This window comes from Chiloscyllium plagiosum, chromosome 14, assembly GCF_004010195.1.
Source record: "Chiloscyllium plagiosum isolate BGI_BamShark_2017 chromosome 14, ASM401019v2, whole genome shotgun sequence".
NCBI lineage: Eukaryota > Metazoa > Chordata > Chondrichthyes > Orectolobiformes > Hemiscylliidae > Chiloscyllium > Chiloscyllium plagiosum.
Window position 1 is genome coordinate 72,328,632 of NC_057723.1, and position 20,213 is coordinate 72,348,844.

General features: G+C 43.0%; 1 protein-coding gene across 1 annotated transcript in view; it reads left to right on the forward strand.

The window, feature by feature from the left end:
• Nucleotides 1–20,213, forward strand: part of LOC122556798 (dedicator of cytokinesis protein 2-like) — a 727,415-nt gene that overhangs the window by 660,137 nt on the left and 47,065 nt on the right. The window contains exons 41-42 of the mRNA XM_043703987.1: nt 8,128–8,269; nt 16,615–16,696. Coding sequence (XP_043559922.1) covers nt 8,128–8,269; nt 16,615–16,696 — 224 coding nt within the window. The remainder of the gene's footprint in view (nt 1–8,127; nt 8,270–16,614; nt 16,697–20,213) is intronic.

Below are 20,213 nucleotides of genomic sequence, written 5' to 3' on the forward strand. Positions count from 1 at the left end.
ATCATCAAAAATTGGATGCTCTAGTCATTTTCATATCAATGGTATTTGTGGAATCTTGCGGTGTGCAATCCACACTGCCATTTTGCCTCCTTTATTGTTGTGGCTGCACTTCCAAATGCTCTTTTAGCTGTTGCAAAATTCATGACACAGTGCATATTGTTCATGATTTAAATGTATTCATAGAATACCAAAGCCTACAGACCCATTGCTCAGAGCTGGACATTTCACCAGAAGCCCAGGTGACAAACAGCAGCCATCTTGTGAAGGTGAACGGATTTGATTTAATTTGATTGTCACATGTACCTAAGTACAGTGTAAAGTTTTGTTTACACTGGCAGATCATACCATACAAAGATCATAGAGTAATTGAACAGATCAAGGAATGCAATGGGAGAAGGCTCAATGGGAAAAGTGTCCTGCTTTTACCCCATTAAATCCCACGCTTCTTGTCAATGTGTTGGCACTCTTGCCATATGAAAAGGGAAATTTGCCTTTATGTAATGCCCTGTATTGGCTCTCTGCAGGAATAGCTAAAATAAATAACTACGGACTCTAGAAATCTGAAACAAGAACAAATTCCTGGAGAAACTCAGCAGGTCTGGCAGCATCTGTGGGGAGAGAAACCATGTTAATACTTCGGATCCCATTACCCTTTACCAAAATGCTTTACCAAGTGCTTTGCTGTCAATTGCTACTGTAATGTAAGAAACATGGCAGCTAATTTATACAAGCAAGCTCCCAAAAATAATAAAGTATAGTGACCAGATCAGGTAATGTGTTTCATTGGTGATGGTTTCAGGATAAATACAATGTAGGGCATTAGGGAATCATTGCCCCCTTTCATTGAAATAGTGCACTGGGTTTGATTCCACTCAACTGAGGGCAGCCAGGGTCTTGGATCACTGGCTCACCCTGGAGACTATAGCACTGCACCCATACCGCACCGAATATTGGGTTTAGGCACGCAGGTTTCTGAATTGCATAATTCAGCAGCCTTCTGGCTCACAACAATACACGGTATGATCCATGGCCACACAGCAAACAAGCTCTGTCCATTGGTAAGGCCACAACAGGAGAAGATTAACTTAACAGCAGGAGACATTGTGCCGGCTGTGCGTCAATGTTTGCTCCCCAGAGGGTGGACAGAAGGCTGCTGGAGCTGGATGCTCACACTGCATGGCACCTCTTCAAAATATCAACAGTAATAAAGCCTCATTGTGACTGCTTGAGAGAAGTGTCAATCCCAACTGGATCATGGACTGGAAGTGATTATTACACCAGAGCATGTCAACCTGGACCCTCAACAAGGAGCTGGCATCTGCAGAGGAAATGCAACAGAATCAGCTTCTAATGTTACAATTCTAATATTTATTATAATGTTAGGTTGCTTGCCTCTGTAGAAAGTCCAGATAAATTATTTCAGCAGGGGCGGCATAGTGGCTCAGTGGTTAGCTGCCTCATAGCGTCAAGATTAGAGTGGTACTGGAAAAGCACAGCAGGTCAGGCAGCATCTGAGGAGCAGGGAAATCAATGTTTCAGGCAGGAGCCCTTCATCAGGAATCAATCAGGTATAACAAACGTTTATATACCCACCTTAATAACCAGCGCTCCTCGAAAAGAAAGTTCCTGCTCCTCGAATGCTGCCTGACCTGTGCTTCTCCAGCACCACTCTAATCTTGACTCTGATCTCCAGCACCTGCAGTCCACACTTTCACCCTGTTGCTTCACAGCACCAGGGACCCAGGTTCGATTCCAGCCTTGAGTGACTCTCTGTGTGGAGTTTGCACGTACTGCCCGTGTCTGTGTGAATTTCCTCCCACAATCCAAAGATGTGAATCGGCCATGCTAAATTGCCCACAGTGTTCAGGGATATGTAGGTTAGGTTCATTAGTCAGGGGTAAATGTAGAAATATAGGGTAGGAAAGTGGGTCTGGGTGGGTTACTCTTTGGAGGGTCGGTGTGGACTTGTTTGGCCGAAGGGCCTGTTCCACACTGTAAGAATTCTAAATTAACTTTGTTCTTTGAATCACACTGTGTGTGTAAACGTCACTCAAGTTTCAACTGGAAAAGTAAGTATACATTTGCAATCGTTCCAAATACAAATTAACTCATCAGAAGCTGTTCACTCCACCTGGGACTTGTGAAGTCATGTGGTCTTTTTGTATAGCAAGACTTCACATTGTTCTGCATTTCAGGTACAATTTGCTTTTAACCACAAAGCTCCCTATAGTGTGAAGAAATGGTCCTGACAGGGTTATTGTTCATTTGTATCTGTGGAATTCGCTAACCCAAGTGTGTGGTGGATGCTGGGACACTGAGTAAGTTTAAGGAGGAGATAGATTTTTTTAACTCGCAATGGACTGAAGGCTTCTGGAGAGCAGGCTGGAAAATGGAGGTGAGGCCGAGATGAGATGAGCCGTGACTGTATTAAATGGTGGGACAGGATTGAGGAGCCTACTCCTGCTCCTAGTTTCTATAGTCTGATGTTCTTATGTTCTCATGTTTGTGCAACATTGGCTCTACTTATTTGATCATGTTAACACAGTCTATGGACGGAATGAAGAAATATTGTTTCAGAGGGAGCTGATGTGTCTCTTCCAACTCCCAAAGGCTCTAGGAATTAATACTGACCAAGTGTTGTTTTACTTATGGCTATCATGTGATAAACCTTCTCATCATCCAAAATCAATGCCTTTCCTGTAGATACTTTATAATGTGGCCTATTTAGTCATCTACCACCGATGACTAAATAGGCCAAGACAAAGCAAAGATAGCGGAAGACCTTTGGCACCAAATTACCTTATAAACAACCCTTAACCAGCCATATACTGGTTGAGATGGACAATCCACAAAGTACCAGGAGTGATCATCTGGGAAAATGCCATATGGAGCCATGAGAATCCCAAATGGTTTATTCAGCATTGGCATGGTCTGGTTTGCAACGCAGTCATGGAGACTCAACTCCTGCATTGTGCCAAGTTGGTCAGTCTTCAGTGGAATGGTGACAGTCAGAGCAGAGAGAGATGTCAATCATTATTGACCAGCCATGAGTGGAGAAAACCAGGCAATTAACCTGGCAATGAAGTGACAGTCAAGGTCAGTTCCAATTTGAGATTGAGATGAGGTGGGATTTGTTCTTTCAGAATCTTGCAAACTCCTTGCCACAGAGAGCTGTGAGGGCAGAGCTTCTATCTATTTAAGGCTGCGATAGATTCTTGACTGGTATGGAATGGCAGAGATAGCTTGAGAGGTTGAATGGCCTACTCCTGTTCTATTTCTTATAGTCTAATGGTCACATGGAATGATATAGACCGTACAGCCAGAGAAATAGGCCTTTTGGACCAGGCAGGGGTTGATGTCCCACACAAGCTCCCTTCCATATTTTTATCTCACTTCACTTTATTCATTTCTCCCTCTTGAGGTTTCTTGTTATTCCCTTAAATGCTATCTGTACTTTTGAGCTCAGTTACTGCTTGTGGTGGTGAGTTCCACATTTCTCTGAGAAAGGACAACTCTCCATTGGATATATGACTGATTGTCATGCACTTATGGCTAGGAGAAAATGAGCACCGCAGATGCTGGAGACCAGAGTCGAGAGTGTAGTGCTGGAAAAGCACAGCAGATCAGGTAGCATTCAAGGAGCAGGAGAATTGATGTTTCCTCCTGATGAAGGGCTTATGCCTGAAACATTGATTCTCTTTCTCGTCAGATGCTGCCTGACCTGCTGTGCTTTTCCAGCGCCGCACTCTCGATACATTTATGGCTCCAGACTTTGGACTTTCTCCCAAGGTGGTAACGTCTTCTCTTGCACCTCCCTTTGGCAATAAAATCAGAGGAAATTTGGCACATGTTGTTATTCTGGGTGAGAAATATTTGCATACCATGATGAATTAAAGTGCATGGTTTTCTCAAATAGTTTCAAGTAAGTAGTTTTTGAATCCTTTGTGATTGCTTTGTTCGACCACCATTGCAGGCAGTGATTTCCAGATGCCGACTACCACCTGGGTCAAAAGAATTAATCTCAACTCCTGTCTACCCCTCCTACATTTGTTTTAAATCTTTGCCTATTGGTTGCAGTCCTCTTTATTGCTCATGCTCAGTGACTGCGCGTAATTCTATACAACTCAGTTGAAACTTCTCTCAGTCTGCTCTGTTCAAAATAAAACAACTCTAGCCTACCCAATCCTTTTATCATCGGAATTTTCTTTTAACCAGAGTTCTCCAGACCCTTCAATTTTCTGGATTAATGGGCTCAGACGTTTTTGTCTTCTTGCATCGTCCACATAAATCTTTTTCACTTTCTAACTTCTTCTTGTAATATAGAGAGCAGAACTGTGCACAGTACTCTGAGTATATTCTCGCTGTTAGCTTGGCTGCATTGGCCCTGTGTCAAAAAGCCGCATGGAATCAAACAATAGCAGTGTTGAACACATAATCAAGGCGACTACTTCAGTGCAAAGCGGGCTTTGCTGTGTCTCAATCTTACCTATTGTAAAATATTCCATTCCAGCAGACTCATTTGTAAGGACATTTTTCCTAATCTCCCTCCTCATTTTCTTGGTGACATTTGAAATCACTTTCGAAGTGCAGTCACTGTTATGTAGGTGAATGCAGCAGCCAGTTTGAGATGAGTGACTCACAGCAGCACTTCGGATTTTATTATCGGGGCATGCTAAGTATTACTGTGCATTGCAAGGTATTTTCAGCACAGAAACAGGTCATTTGGTCCAGTGCAGCTTTACGTTCCACATGAGGCTCTTCCACTCCTCTTCAGTCGTCCCAGAAATACATCACCTCTGCTATTCCCTATGGCAGAGAGTTCCACATCCCACTGATGATCAGGTAAAGAGGGCTCCTCTGGATGACCTTTAGGAACTAGCTTATAGATATTATCTCCCGGATGTGATCTCAGCTGCAAGTGGAAATAAGAAGCAGAATTTAATACCTCACCCTGGAGGCAGGTATGGTGGCAGGGGGCATTAAATTAAGCATGGAGTTGTAGACTAAGGCAGTGAGTTTCAGATGCCTACCACCTCCTGGGTCAAAAGACTTACTCTGCCCACATGCCAGTTGAGGATTTTAATTGGGTATGTGATGCCTACTTGATAGCCTCATCCCATTACTACTGGTGTTCAACCAAACGCTGTGGCGTGTCCCCATGTGCGAAGTTCAGAAAGCAAACCTGACTCCTGCGTTCAATGGTGCTCAGTGCCTCATTGAGAGACCTGGCATGAGGAAGGGAGGTGGGGGTGAGGGAGAGTTTTAGACAACCATCCTCCTGCCTCCAACTTAGACACTCCTCCATGTTAGTGACCTGCACCCCCTGACCTCACCGCCCCTCCTTCATCACTCGACCCTGGCCCCTAGTTGCTTGTTGATCCTGGAACTTTGCTAGGTGCATTACCAGCAGGAGCCACCACTCTGGGTGGCGCTAACAACAATCTTGACAGCAGCAGATGGTTTGGCATCTCTCAGGGGCAGGTTCCCTGAAAGGAGGGTCACCTCATCCTTCTGATTCACCAGCTGATTTGCAAGGTTACAGATGGAAACATTAAACTCTGTCCTGGTCTACATCGACTCCACAAAAACCTTCCAGATCTTTTCGACATCCAACAGATCATCATTTATACTCTTGGGAAGGGAGCCCTCACCCACCCCAACCTGTTCAGTCTTTTCTTATAGTTACATTTGGTTTCTCAAACATTCTGGTAAGTTTTTTTGTATTTTTCATAGTGTTTATTTTAGTATCTGAAATCAAAGACACATTAAAGATTTACTTGGAGATGCATGTAAAGCAGATCTTAGGAACTAAAACTTTTTGTGAACCAAACACATTATAGATATTGGATGTAGGTTTGCTCACTGAGCTGGAAGGTTCATTTTCAAACGTTTCATCACCATACTAGGTAACATCTTCAGTGAGCCTCCGGACGAAGCACTGCCGATGATGGTGATGTATAGGAAATGACACCACTGCAGGAAATGACATCACCAACCCAAAGAAACCCAAACATATAAATAGCAAGCAGGAATCATCAACAGTGCTTAGTCCAGAGGCTCACTGAAGATGTTACTGAGTATGTCGACAAAATGTCTGAAAATGAACCTCCCAGCTCAGTGATCAAACCTACATCCAGAACCTCAACTTGAGCTATGAATCTTCTGAAAACCCGCTAACATTATAGATATTTTTAATCAGCCTCTTCAGAAATGTTGTGAACACTAGGTAGGCTCTGAGCTCAGGGCTCCCAGGCCTGGGACAGGAACATTGCCACTGCACCACAAGAGCCTTACTACATACCCTACATATGGCTCTACTGTCTCAGGAGGCTAAGGAATTTTGGCATGTCCACATTAACGTTTACCAGTTTTTATGATGAATCATGGGAAGCGTCCGATCTGGATGCATCACAGCATGGTCTGCCCAAGACCACCAGAAACTACAGAGAGTTATGAACACAGCCCAGTCCATCACACAAACCAACCTTGCATCCACTGACTCCATCTATACTCCCCGCTGCCTCAGGAAAACAACCACCATAATCAAAGACCAACCCCTTGTTTATATTCTCTCCCACCCTGCTCTGTTGAGCAGAAATTACAAAATTTTGAAAACACATATCAACAGATTCAGGAAGAGCTCCTTCCCTGCTGCTATCAGACTTTTGAACAGACCTCTCATATATTAAAGTTGATCTTTCTCTGCACCTTCTCTGCTGCTGAAACTATATTCTGCATTCTGTTCTATTACTCTGCTGTACTTTTGGAAGTACAATTTGCCTGGATAGTTTGCAAAACAATATGTTTCACAGTATCTTGGTACGTGTGACAATAATAAATCAATTCAAATGAAACTAAATGAGATCAAAACAAAAATGGAACCAGGAGAGATCCTGAGTAAATATCTTGGAATAAATCTCTTGTTAGCCAAGTCCAGTTTAAGGCAGATCTGTCTGACTAGAAATTAACACCAATATATTGTTTCTCCTGTGTCTTCATAACCTGAACATCTCCCTCTAATGATCTATCTCTAACCCAAATCCCTCTGTCCATCTAATCCAATTAGACATTTATTTGCCAAGAAATATGTGATGGTCTTTGTTTTCCTACCAAAACCACTTTAAATTACTTATTGTTCTTCAAGTTTGTTTGCTTAATATAAGCTGTGTTTGCAAATCTATTAATGCATCCTTATATTTTATTCCAGTCCTCGGTATTAACTGCATACACTCAGTTTAGTGCCATCTACAAATTTTGAAATTGTTCTTCCAATTCCTGAGTTAAAATTGTTTATGTAGAGTTAGCTGTAATTTATATTTAGATTAATAGAATCACTTAATCTGGTATTAATTAGCTGATGGATGAGTCTGATTTAAAATTAATTGGTAATTAACCAGTGTTTTATTACTTACGTATCGCAGTTACTTATTTTTAAAAAATTTGAATCAGTTCACCCCACTTACTTTGTTTTTTCCGTTGCAATACAAAAGCAGAGACAGATTGCATTTGTATAAAGCAAATGGTTAATCTGTGGTGAGAATAACTGTTCGGTTTTTAGTAGCTCATTGCAGCAAGGCCATTAGAGTCATAGAGAACATACAGCATAGGTAGATGAGGATGGTTCCAGAAACAGAATGGACTTGAGATGCTCGAATCATTTTCACTGGAGCAGAAAAGAAGATATTTAGTAGAGGATTCCTCGACTCCGGGGAACAAACTTTATTGTCCTCTCTTCTCAATTTTGAAACCTTATTTATAAGCACTTGATTCGGTAATTTGCTTCATTGCTGTTTGTGGGACTTCAGTGCGTGACAAAGTGAATGCTCATTTGTCAACATTATGCAGGGACTACCTATCAGCGATTGCAAATTACTGTGAGATATCCTGAGGTTATGAAAAATGTTGGAAAATATACACACTTTCTCTTACAATGTGACTGGGCAGTTTTTCCACCCTGCACCTTCCCTAGTGTGAGTGTGATTACTAATGTGGTGCTAATTAATACTGGAGTAGAGAGTTGTTCTGCTGCCTACTAGGAACTGGACTAAAACTGACCAAAGCCATTTTGCACAACTAACCAGCAAAAAGATAGCTCAAGGATATGTCTCTTTTTATCTTCAATAACAGAACAAGGTGTTCATCTACCGGGGCAAGGAATATGAGCGGAGAGAAGATTTTCAAGGACAGCTGATGACTGAGTTTCCAAATGCAGAGAGAATGAACACAACATCACCCCCTTCAAGCAACATCAAAAATTCCCCAGGACAATGTATCCTTTGCTATGTGGATAATGACATAAGTTGCATCAGAGGGAAGGTTCCGATCCAATCTTTACCAAGTATTGGGCATTTTCATGGCAAGAGGTTCATGTAACCTGTTTGCCCCATCAGTAGTGATGTAGTTGTTTGGTATTACAATATACTTTGTGAACCAAAATACAGAGTTAAAAAGCCTTCCCCAAAGGGTGCATCTGATAAAAATCTCATATGGAGGCATAGAATAGAATAGAGTAGAATCTCTACAGTGTGGAAACAGGCCATTTGGCCCAGCAAGTCCACACCGACCCTCCAAAGAGTAACTCACCAACCCAGGCCCATTCCCCTAACCTATATTTACCCCTGACTAAAGCACCTAACCTACACATCCCTGAATGCTATGGGCAACTTAGCAAGGCTAATTCACCTAACCTACACATCTTTCAACTGTGGAAAGAAAAGGGAGCATCCCACGCAGACACAGGAGGATGTGCAAGCTCTGCACAGACAGTCGTCCGAGGCTGGAATCAAACCTGGTTCCTTAATGCTGTGAGGAAGCCATGTTAATCACTGAGCCACTGTGCTGCCCTAGAATAGGATAGGTTAGGATAGGCTAGGATAGGCTAGGCTAGTACAGAATAGAATAGGTTAGGATGGGGTAGAATATAACAGAGTAAGCTAGGATAGGATAGAATAAAATTATTGTCTCAGGTACTCAAATGAATACAGTGAAAAGTTTATAAGTTGCCACTTATTTATTAGGTACAAAGACACCTAGGAACAGCTTCTTCAGTTACAATATCTTAAAAAAATAGAGAAATAAAAAGCCCAGCATTGCAGAAATAAGACAACTACCAGTTAAGTAATATTGCCATTTTCTAAATGGTTCCCTTTCAACAAGCAAAAAAACCCAGAGCCCAGTATTAGATATACGACCTTCTCCATTTGATAGCCCTCCTGTGAGCAGAATTTTAGGCTGAGGTGGAGATCTGGAACTCTGTGCTCATTCAGCAAATAAACTGAGGAACAGTGTGGGTACATGATTTGCCTTATGTGCTAAAAGCTTAATTCAGACCAGGAAGGTTTGTTTTGCAAAAATATACTTTATTCATAGCTTTTGTGGAAAATATTGCAAAAACATTTCAACCTGAAACTTGAAGAATTTGTATTAATATTCAATTTGTCTTCATACAGCATGTTCCACTCAATAAGATTGTAATCCAGAACCAGAGGACATAGGTTTAGGGTGAGACAGGAAAGATATAAAAGGGACCTAAGGGGCAACGTTTTCACACAGAGGGTGGTACGTGTATGGAATGAGCTGCCAGAGGAAGTGGTGGAGGCTGGTGCAATTACAGCATTTAAAAGGCATCTGGATGGGTATATAAATAGGAAGGATTTAGAGGGATATGGGACCATGTGCTGGCAAATGGGATTAGATTAGATTGGGATATCTGGTCGGCATGGATGAGTTGGACTGAAGGGTCTGATTCTGTGCTGTACATCTCTATGGCTATATGTCTAATAGACATGATATCATTCAGATTAAAAAGTCCTATGTCAAATCCTGGGATATTATTAACTCACTGATTACTGCCAGTGCATAAGTAGGAACACAACTATTGGCATTCACAGTAAACTATAACTTGTGAGTCACTCTGAGCAAGCATATAAGATAACCACTAATATATCAAAACAAAATTACACAGAGAAGTTGGAGCAGTTGAAACTGGTACCTTGAATGCATTTAAGGGTGAACTTGATGGACATTTGAGAAAGAAACGAGCAGAGTAATATGGTTGGGGGAAGGAGGGAGGAGACGTTGCATGTGGGAAGAAATATTTAAAGTGTCGGAAAGCTAAGGAGGAATATAAACAGCAGCATGGGCTGCTTGTATTCAATGTCCTTATTCCTATACTTTAGATTCTGTGTAAAATTCAATGTGACAGTCCACAGCATTTCACATGGATATGTAAATCAACACAACAACTAAAGCCTTTTGCTCCCCACCCTGGTGAAGAGGGAATATTAAACCGAACTATCCTCCCATGCGAGTTAACTTGGGAAAGGGAATGCTATCGGGATATCGGAAAATCCCAGCTGCCGCACAGGAAGTGAATGGGCTCAGAGCCTAATGAGACAGACCTCTTAGTTTTATAGTCTATTTTCACTTGCAATGGGGACGCTGCCACTGGTCATTTCCCAACAATGGAGATGATTGAAATTATCCCTTCAATGGTGTGAGAGACGGCAGGTACAGAACTATTTTGGAGTAAGCAATATAAGCTGAAAATGTGTTGCTGGAATAGTGCAGCGGGTCAGGCAGCATCCAAGGAGCAGGAGAATCGACGTTTCGGGCATGAGTCTCCCTGAAGAAGAGGATGCTGCCTGACCTGCTGCGCTTTTCCAGCAATGCATTTTCAGCTCTGATCTCCAGCATCTGCAGTCCTCACTTTCTCCTAGTAAGCAGCATAAGCCAAAGTTAAAAAAAAATCACACAACACCAGGTTAGAGTCCAACAGATTTATTTGGAAGCACTAGTTTTCAAGGTGCTGCCTCTTCATCAGGTGGTTGTGGAACAGAATTCTTTGTCTTTTGGTTCTGTTCCACAACCATCTGATGAAGGAGCAGCGCTCCAAAAGCTAGTACTTCCAAACAAACCTGTTGGACTACAACCTGGTGTTATAACCCACATCATGACCAGAAACCAAGGGACTGTTTGATGTTATGAGGTACAGATAATTGAGGTAGAATGTGAGGGAGGCTGCAACGCACAGGGCAGGAGAAAATAAGCCTTTGTCCTCACAATTTGTTCAACAACTTGTCACAATGCTGTTCATGAGGCATCCGAGGAGCAGGAGAGTCGATGTTTCGAGCATCAGCCCTTCATCATCCCTGATGAAGAGTTTATGCTTGAAATGACAACTCTCCTGCTCCTCGGATGCTGCCTGACCTGTTGTGCTTTTCCAGCATCACACTCTTTGACTCTGATCTCCAGCATCTGCAGTCCTCACTTTCTCCTCTGCAGCGGTTTTCATGCAGAAGAGGTCAGTGGTTTTAGTGGCCATTAAATTCCAGTTAGTTGTAAGGAGCTGAGTAGTAACCAAGCTGTTTAACGACTTGGAAGAGCTGTACTGTTTCGGGGAACTCTGCAATAATAATGGTCTGGGTGAGTGGTTTATTGGCACTGACTGTGTAGTTTGACGAGGCAGGTCCAGTTTGCTATTTAGCTCTGCTTTCCTAATAGGGCTATTTTGAGTAGCCTGACATCAAGCAAAGTCTATGATTTCCCTTGTACTTCCACAGGGGAGGGGAAGGAAACAATATGGTAGAAAAACAAACAGTGGTAATTCTCAACTCAGTGTTGTCCCCTGAACATTCACATAGGCAAAACAGAATACAGTGCAAATACCCCAAAACATGCTTATGCTCAGTTAAGCCTCTTCCTAGTCCTCTTCATCTAACCCTGTTAGCATACTCAGTCCTTCCTTTAGCATTTATCTAGCTTCTTATTACAGGCTGAAAATGTGTTGCTGGAAAGGCGCAGCAGGTCAGGCAGCATCCAAGGAGCAGGAGAATCGACGTTTCGGGCATGAGCCCTTCTTCATGCCTGAAACGTCGATTCTCCTGCTCTCTGGATGCTGCCTGACCTGCTGCGCCTTTCCAGCAACACATTTTCAGCTCTGATCTCCAGCATCTGCAGTCCTCACTTTCCCCTCTTATGACAGGCTATTTGCCTCAATTACTTCTCGCCGCAATGAGTTCCTTATTCTCACTACTCTCTGGATTCCGGAGTTTCTCCTGATTTCTTTATTTGTTTTATTCATGATTATCTTGTGTTCATGACTCTTTCACAACTTGGGTTTTCTTCACAAGCGGAATCATTTTTCCATGTCTTTTCTATCGAACACTTCCATCGCCTTACGATCTCAACCAGGTCATTGCTTAACCTTTTAAGGAGTCCCAGCCTGGGCAATGCTTGTTCAGGTCTGGTACCATCATGTAAATCTGTTCTGCACCTTCTTTAGTACCACTGTATCACTTTTACAAAGTGGAAATCAATTTTATGCACGGTATTCTAAGTCTCGTCTAACCAAAGCTCGATATGCGATTCAAAAATACTTCTTTGCTTTTCAATTCTAACTCTTTTGGAAATGGAATCCAGTGCTTAATTTTTTGCAAATGACTCTCCAAAGAGCACAGTGTCAGGTGTTCAGAAGATGATCCTTATTTATAATTCCAAGTACCATCCAGGATGCCCATTGGGAAGTCATATGTGTAAGGTATGAGGGGTCAGTTGGAGGAAGAACTGGAATTTTAGACATTTGCAGTTGGGCAGTGTGCTTCAGAATAAAACACATGGTTAAGATCATATTCAATAATAATCTAAGAAACTCATGAGCCAAATTCCGCACAAAACACATAAAACACATGTTCAATCCTGTTGTTTTCAGTGAACAAACAACCACTCCCTCCACTACTGCAGCTCAGAGGCAACAGTATGTATAATCAACAAGATATGCTGCAGAAATTCACCAAAGATCCTTAAACAGCACTTTGCAAATTCACGGCCATTATAATCTGGAAGGACAAGGGCAGCAGATATGTGGGAAATCCACCACCTGCAGGTTCCCCTCCAAGCCAGTCCCCATTCTGACTTGGAAAAATATCGCTGTTTCCTCAGTGCCGCTCGGTCAAAATCCTGGAATTCTCTCCCCAGTGGCATTATCAGTCTATTTGCACAAAATGGACTGCAGTAGTTCAAGGCAGCTCACCATCACCTTCTCAAGAGCAACTAGGGACAGGCATGAAATGCTGACCCAGCCAATAACATCCCCGTGCAATGAGTGAATAAAAAAGTCAGAAGTTCTTGGCTAAATAGATTCAATATAAACAAATTACCAAGAAAGATTACAGAGTGCTGAGACACGCTGAGGGTAAGAATTTTAAAGTAATAACTCACCATTATGGAGTTATTAAACGCTGAGGAAGTACCACACTATCAGAACGAGGTTAATTATCTGCATTTTAAAATAACTGACATTTCATATAAAAATCGAAAGAGCAGCAGATGCTGTAAATCAGAAACAAAAACAGAAACTGCTGGAAAAGCTCAGCAGGTCTGGCAGCATCTGCGAAGAGAAATCAGAGTTAATGTTTCGGGTCTGGAGGAAGGATCACTGGACCCAAAACGTTAAATCTGATTTGTCTTCACAGATGCTGGACATTTCATACAACTGTCTATTGCAAGTAAACCTGTCCACCAATTGTCCAGTTGACAATGGTCAACACTGATTAGGAAAATGAACGTCCTGTCTAACCACCCTCCTCAACTTCTGTGAAGAAGTGAAACCCAAGTGGACTATGGTAAGCTTGAGAAGGTTTGCAAATTCTAAAAATCTTATTGACAGAAGTTCAACACAGGCAGCTATTAATTAAGCTGAAGCTATGTCCATTCAAGTCAGTCCTGAGAATGGGCTACTGACTGGTTGAAGTCTAGAGCACTGCAACATTTTGGAAGGTTTCATCAGAGGTGGGCTGGGTTCTGAGTTCTCCTTCCTAGGCATGCCTGACGATCAGGAGGGTTTACCCCCACTTCAGATTCTGAGATGGCTGATAAATCAAACACTTGACCTGCAGACCCTGCCACATGTAGGGCAGATGGTACTTGAAGCATTGGATGGATGGGTTGTTTGGAGACCCGTCCCTTCTCTCTGACACCTCAGCTTTGTCTCCGCATGTTCCTGATGAAGTCTGAAGATCCGTCCAGTGCCTTTGCCGATGAACCTTCTCCATTTTGGTCAGTCCTACGGGTTGGCAGGGTGTTGTACCTCTTTCAATCATTTCCATTGTCTCAAGGTAGTGTCCTGCTGTGACTAGAGTAGAGGTATCAGGCATATGAGCTACATGACCCCCTCCCCTGCCCTTCCGATCCCATACACACACACACACACACACACACACATTGGTTTAGAGTCATTAGCGGTGCAGTGTTGGTAAAGCCTCTTCTGGAAGATTGTGTCCAATTTTGGTCAGCCTCTTATGGGAAGGATATTATTAAGCTGGAGAGGGTTCAGAAAAGATTTACCAGGATGTTGCTGGGAATGGCGATGTTTGAGTTGTAAGGAGAGGCTGACAGATTGGAACCTTTTTCACTGGAACGTAGGAGGTTGAGGGGTGATCTTATAGAGGTTTATAAAAATCATGAGTGGTATAGATAAGGTGATTGATGGTCTCTTTTCACGAGGGTGGGGGTTTTAAAGACTAGAGGCCATATGTTTAAGGTGAGCAGGGAAAGATTTTAAAAAGACATGAGGGACAACGTTTTTACACAGAGAATGGTTCATGTGTGGAATGAACCTCCAGAGGAAGTGGCAGATGTGGGTACAGTGACAATGTTTAAAAGACATTTGGTAAGCACACAAATAAGAAATGTTGGAGAGGTATAGGCCAAACGCAGGCAGGTGGGATTAGTTTGGTTTGGGATTATGTTCAGCATGGACAGGTTAGACTGAAGGGCTTCCTGATGATTGGCTTTTGCCTGAAACGTCAATTTTCCTGCTCCTTGGATGCTGCCTGACCTGCTGTGCTTTTCCAGCACCACTCTAATCTTGGTTAGACTAAAGGGTCTGTTTCCATGCTGTATGACTCTACGACTCTAAGTTATTTTGGAAGAGGATGCTGTTGATAGATCAATCCTCTGGACACTGGATTTGGAGGATTCTTCTGTGTAGGATACTCAAGTCTTGCTGTTGGCATCATGCTGTTTATTACCTCTGATCTGAATTCAGTGCAACATGTGGAGAGCGAACAAGGAGGAAGAACAGGTATCATAAATGAGTTGGGTAAGAGGTCAGCAAAACAATGGAGGGCAGAAGTTAATGGAAACAAATGTAAACTGAAGTGAAAATGGCTTAACACTCCATGAATCATGTTTAAATAATTCAGGGTGGTGGTGAAGGATGTTGAAGAATCTGATTAGGATCAATCATTGCAAACCAACATAGAGGAGCAGTCAATAATGTTGATGGAATGTGAGCTGCATACTCAAAATAGTCAAGTATAAATCAGAATCTAGCTCCACAATGGTCTATTCAGGCCACTGCACCCACATGGAGAGAAAGAATTACTGCAAAATAGGGTAGAGCATGGCAGCTTTTGGGAGGATTCCATCATATGTGGGCTGGGGTTCTGAGTTCTCCTTCCGAGGCAACCCTGACGATTAAGATGGTTTTCCTCCACTTCGAGTAATAGAGAAATACAGCACAGAAGCAGACCCTTCGGTCCAACCCGCCCATGCCAACTAGATATCCTAACCTAACCTAACCTAACCTAGGGTCATGCACATCAAAGGGATGGATTTCTTTCACCAAAGTCCATTGGGTTTGGTTTATAATGTTACAGTATGAGGGAGGAACTCCTGGTCCTCATTGAGACGTCTGTCCCTACAGAACCAATAATCCCAACACTCCCATGAAGAACTGCTCACCTGGCCCTACAGTGGGTTAACTCAGTTCCATTATCTCATGAGTGAACAGCTTGAGCCGAGAGGTAGCAAATGTATCTCCTGAGAAGAGTCAGAACACGCTTGTAGATTGGGCAAAGTATTATTGCAAACTTGATCTAAGACAGTTTTAAAAACATCAACTAGAGCTCTAAATTATACAGCTGGATTATAGGCTCCATCGCAACCACTATGCTACTCCCAATCTCCACAGCAGAAATGATGGGAAAGGCCTTTCCTTTATTGATTCACAGGATGAGGCTGTTGGGGGAAAGGTCAGCATTCTGTTGCCCATCCTTTGAGAAGTGGTAAGTGTGTCACCTTCTTTATCTGCTGCCGTTCATTTAGTGTGGGTACACTACAGCATTGTTAGGAAGGGAGTTCCAGAATTTTGGTCATTATCAGTGAAGAAGCAGCAATATACTCCAACTCAGGGTGTTATATGACTTGGAATGATGTTCAGATGCCCTATTGCCCTTGAATCATGAAGGTGATGGGTTTGGAAGATGCTGCTGATTTGGAGGTTTGGAAAGTTGGTACAGTGCATCCGATGTACAGTACATACCGTTGTGAATGTGTGCCAGTGGTGGAGAGAGTAAATGCTTGAGGTGGTGGATGGTATGTCAACCAAACAATTTGCTTTGTCCTAGTTGGCATCAAGCCTCTTGGGCCTGCACTCATCAGGCAAATGGGGAATATTCCATCACTGTCCTGAGTTGTGCCTTGTAGATGATAATCAGGAGTCTTTGGGGAATCAGGAAGTAAGTTATTTACAGCTGATTCCTCAGTCTCTAAACTGCTCTTGAAATTGCAGCAGCTTACGTACTACTTTCAAGATCCTTAACCTCTGAACAGTCATTCAATGTTTCACTGTCCAGCCAGTCCTGGAAGAACCATCCCGTTTCAAGGACAAGCCCGTGCCAGACCAAGTCATAAAGTAAGTTTGATCCCAGTACTGTGCTGCCCCTGATAAGGTAAATGAGCTGCTTGTGGCCTCACTCTGCCTCACTGATCACCAGCCTGTTTAGCTGCCGATCATTTGGATTGCAAGTGGCCGATTTTGGTTTATATCGGTCCTCACAGAATCTCGAAACGGGTTTGTGACTTGGTTCATTAGTTTTGACCATACGTCCTGTCTTGACCATTGTCCCACTGCTTGTGACACAACCTTAGCGGACTAACTGATCAACACCGCTCTGATGTTTCTGACATTTCCAATCGTGAGTTTGAACCAGAGTTGCTGTTCAGTTATCTCCCTTGTATCTTCTTACTGCCAGTGAGAAGAGAAAAAGGGAATCAGTGAATGCAGACACAGAGTGTTATTGCCCACTTGCTATAAGATCACCTCCACAAGTGAACCTCAGACACCAGTGGCATCAGAAACGGCACCAGTCCTTGATTACTTTCTGAAGCTGGTCGATTTCATAGATTTCCTATTGTATGGAAACAGGCCCTTCCCACCTACCAGTCCACCCTTTGAAGAGTAACCCACCCAAACCAATTTCCCTCTGACTAATGCACCTAACACTATGGGCAATTTAGAATGGCCAATTCACCCGACCTGCACATCTGTGGACTGTGGGAGGAAACCGGAGCACCCAGAGGAAACCCACGCAGACACAGAGAGAATGTGCAAACTCCACACAGACAGTCACCCAAGACTGGAATCAGCACTGGGTCCCTAGCGCTGTGAGGCAGCAGTGCTAACCACTGAGCCACCAAGATGGAGTGCATTCATACAGTGGGTAAAGAACAAAGGCCTTATCCGTTAAATAAAGGCAGCTATAGTGTTGGGTTTGACATCCACAATAGGGTAAAGTATTCAGCAGGTAGCTGGGCTTTTTGTCGGATGTGGGCTATTTACTAATGAAGAGACATCCTCAAATTTTCCATTGTCCAACACTCTCACTTTTGTAAGAGGGAAAACTCAGAGCCTATGAGCTAGTTTTGACTGTGGCCTGTGATATTGTGACATGGACACTTAGGTAGAGAAATAACAACACTATTGCAGTCATTTAGTCCAAATGATGACAGAATTTTGTTGGGTATTTTGATGCCTTTCAAATGAACCTTAAAGCAAAACACTCTGTCTTCTTCAATGGATGCAAAGATGCACCATTTGGAAGAAATCCAGGAGATATCACCAGTTTGTTTGGCCAGTACTTTTCCTCCAAAATGCATGGAAATCAGATGATTTAGTAATTTATTCCATTACTGCTCGTTGCTGTGTGTAGATTTGGCACCATTTATCCAGCAGCTCCACTTCAAAAGTACTTTGGGTCCTTCTATCTTCATGAAGTATTCTATAAGAATGTAGTATTTTTCTTTCAGTGAATAGTTAGCTTGCCAGTCTCACATTGCCTGGAAGACCGATCAAAAACTATTATACTTTAGGAACACACCAACCTCGACTCGGCCATTATTTGAAGCGATGCCCTGTACTGTATTTAGTTGACTCTTTCATGGCTCTGGAGGGTGGCATGGTGGCTGTGTGCAGCACTGCTGCCTCACAGCACCAGGGGCCTGGGTTCAATTCCACCCTCAGGTGACAGTCTGTATGGAGTTTGCACTTTCTCCTCGTGTCTGTATGTTTTTGCTCTGGTTTCCTCCCACTGTCCAAAGATATGCAGGTTAGATGGATTGGCTATGCTAAATTGCCCACAGAGTCCAGAGATGTGCTGGCTATGTGGATTAGCCATAAGAAATGTGGGATTATGGGATTGGGATGCCGTTCGGGGGTTGATATGGACTCATTGGGCTGAATGGCTTGCTTCCACAAGTATTCTATAAAGCTGGTTTATTAGTGTAATGAAAGAGGGTGTTAAATCTATTCAGTGGTTTTTGTTTTTTATTCATTCATGGGATGTGGGCATTGTTGGATAGACCAGCATTTGTTGCCCATCCCTAATTGCCCAGAGGGTAGCTAAGAATCAATCACATCGCAGTGGGTCTGGAGTCACTTCCAGGCCAGACCAGTAAGAACAATGGCTTCCTTCCCTGATGGACATTTTGAACCAGATGAGTTTTTCCCTTCACAATGTTTTCACAGTCATTACACAACACCAGGTTACAGCCCAACAGATTTATTTGGAAGTATTAGCTTTCAGAGGACTGCTCCTTCATCAGATAGCTAGTGGGGCAGGATCATAAGACACAGAATTTTTAGTAAAAGAACACAATGTCATGCAATTAAAACAATATCCTGCCTCACTCGTTATCTGATGAAAGAGCAGCACTCTGAAAGCTAGAACTTCCAAATAAACCTGTTGGACTATAACCTGGTGTTGTGTGAGTTTTAACTTTGTCCACCCCAGTCCAACACCGGCACCTCCACATCTTCACTGTCATCATTAGAATCTGAATTACAGATTTTTATTGAATTCAAATTCCACCATTTGCCACGCCAATATTTGGACCCAGGTCCTCAGAACTTCACCTGGATCTCTGGATTCATAATCTAACCGTAATATCACTTCCCCTCTTCTACGGAAGCGTTGACTTCTCATCTCCAGGTGCTAGGCGAAAGTGAGGACTGCAGACGCTGAAGATCAGAGTCGAGAGTGTGGCGCTGGAAAAGCACAGCCAGTCAGGCAGCATCCGAGGAGCAGGAGAATTGACGTTTCGAGCATAAGCCCTTCATCAGGACAAAGGGCTTATGCTCGAGACATTGAATATCGTGCTCCTCGGATGTGCTTTTTCAGCTGCACACTCGTGACTCCCACCTCCTGATGCTGCCTGGCTCACTGTGTTCTTCCAGTCTCCTACTTGTCGACCTTGGATTTCAGCAGCTGCAGTTTTTTTTTGTCTCTTTCTGCGGAAGGCCGACTTCCTGTGTGGGGCTTCTATACTCGATTTACAATCCAGGCAGGCTTTTGCTGTCAGGCCCTGTTGAAACTGGCACAGCTTAACATTTTGTGCAGAGTCCTTTCTTACATTGTTCAGACACCTTTTCACAAAGAAATTGTTTGAACTGCTGAACCTCCACTGCCACCTTGTGTCCACTCTGCAATATGTTTCACACAACACCAGGTTATAGTCCACAACAGGTTTATTTGGAAGCACTAGCTCTGGGAGTGCTGCTCCTTCATCACGTTCCTCCACGTCATGTAATAGGTTTGTTAGAACTGTAGGTATTTGACATCAAACAAGGAACATTTGAGTGTTATGTCTGTATTGCCCAGTTTAGTATGCAAGTGGCTGTGTCACAATTTTAAATAATGTAGAATTATTTAAAATATCTCTGTACTTCAAATAATGGAAACAGGAGAATCCTTGTGGTTGGAGGGTTCCTAGCCGGAAGATGAGGCCTTCTTCCTCCAACCGTCGTTTTGTTGTGGTCTGACGATGGAGGAGTCCAAAGACCTGCATATCCTTGGTGGAGTGGGAGGGGGAATTGAAATGTTGAGCTACAGGGTGGTTGGGTTGGTTGGTCCGGGTGTCCCAGAGGTGTTCTC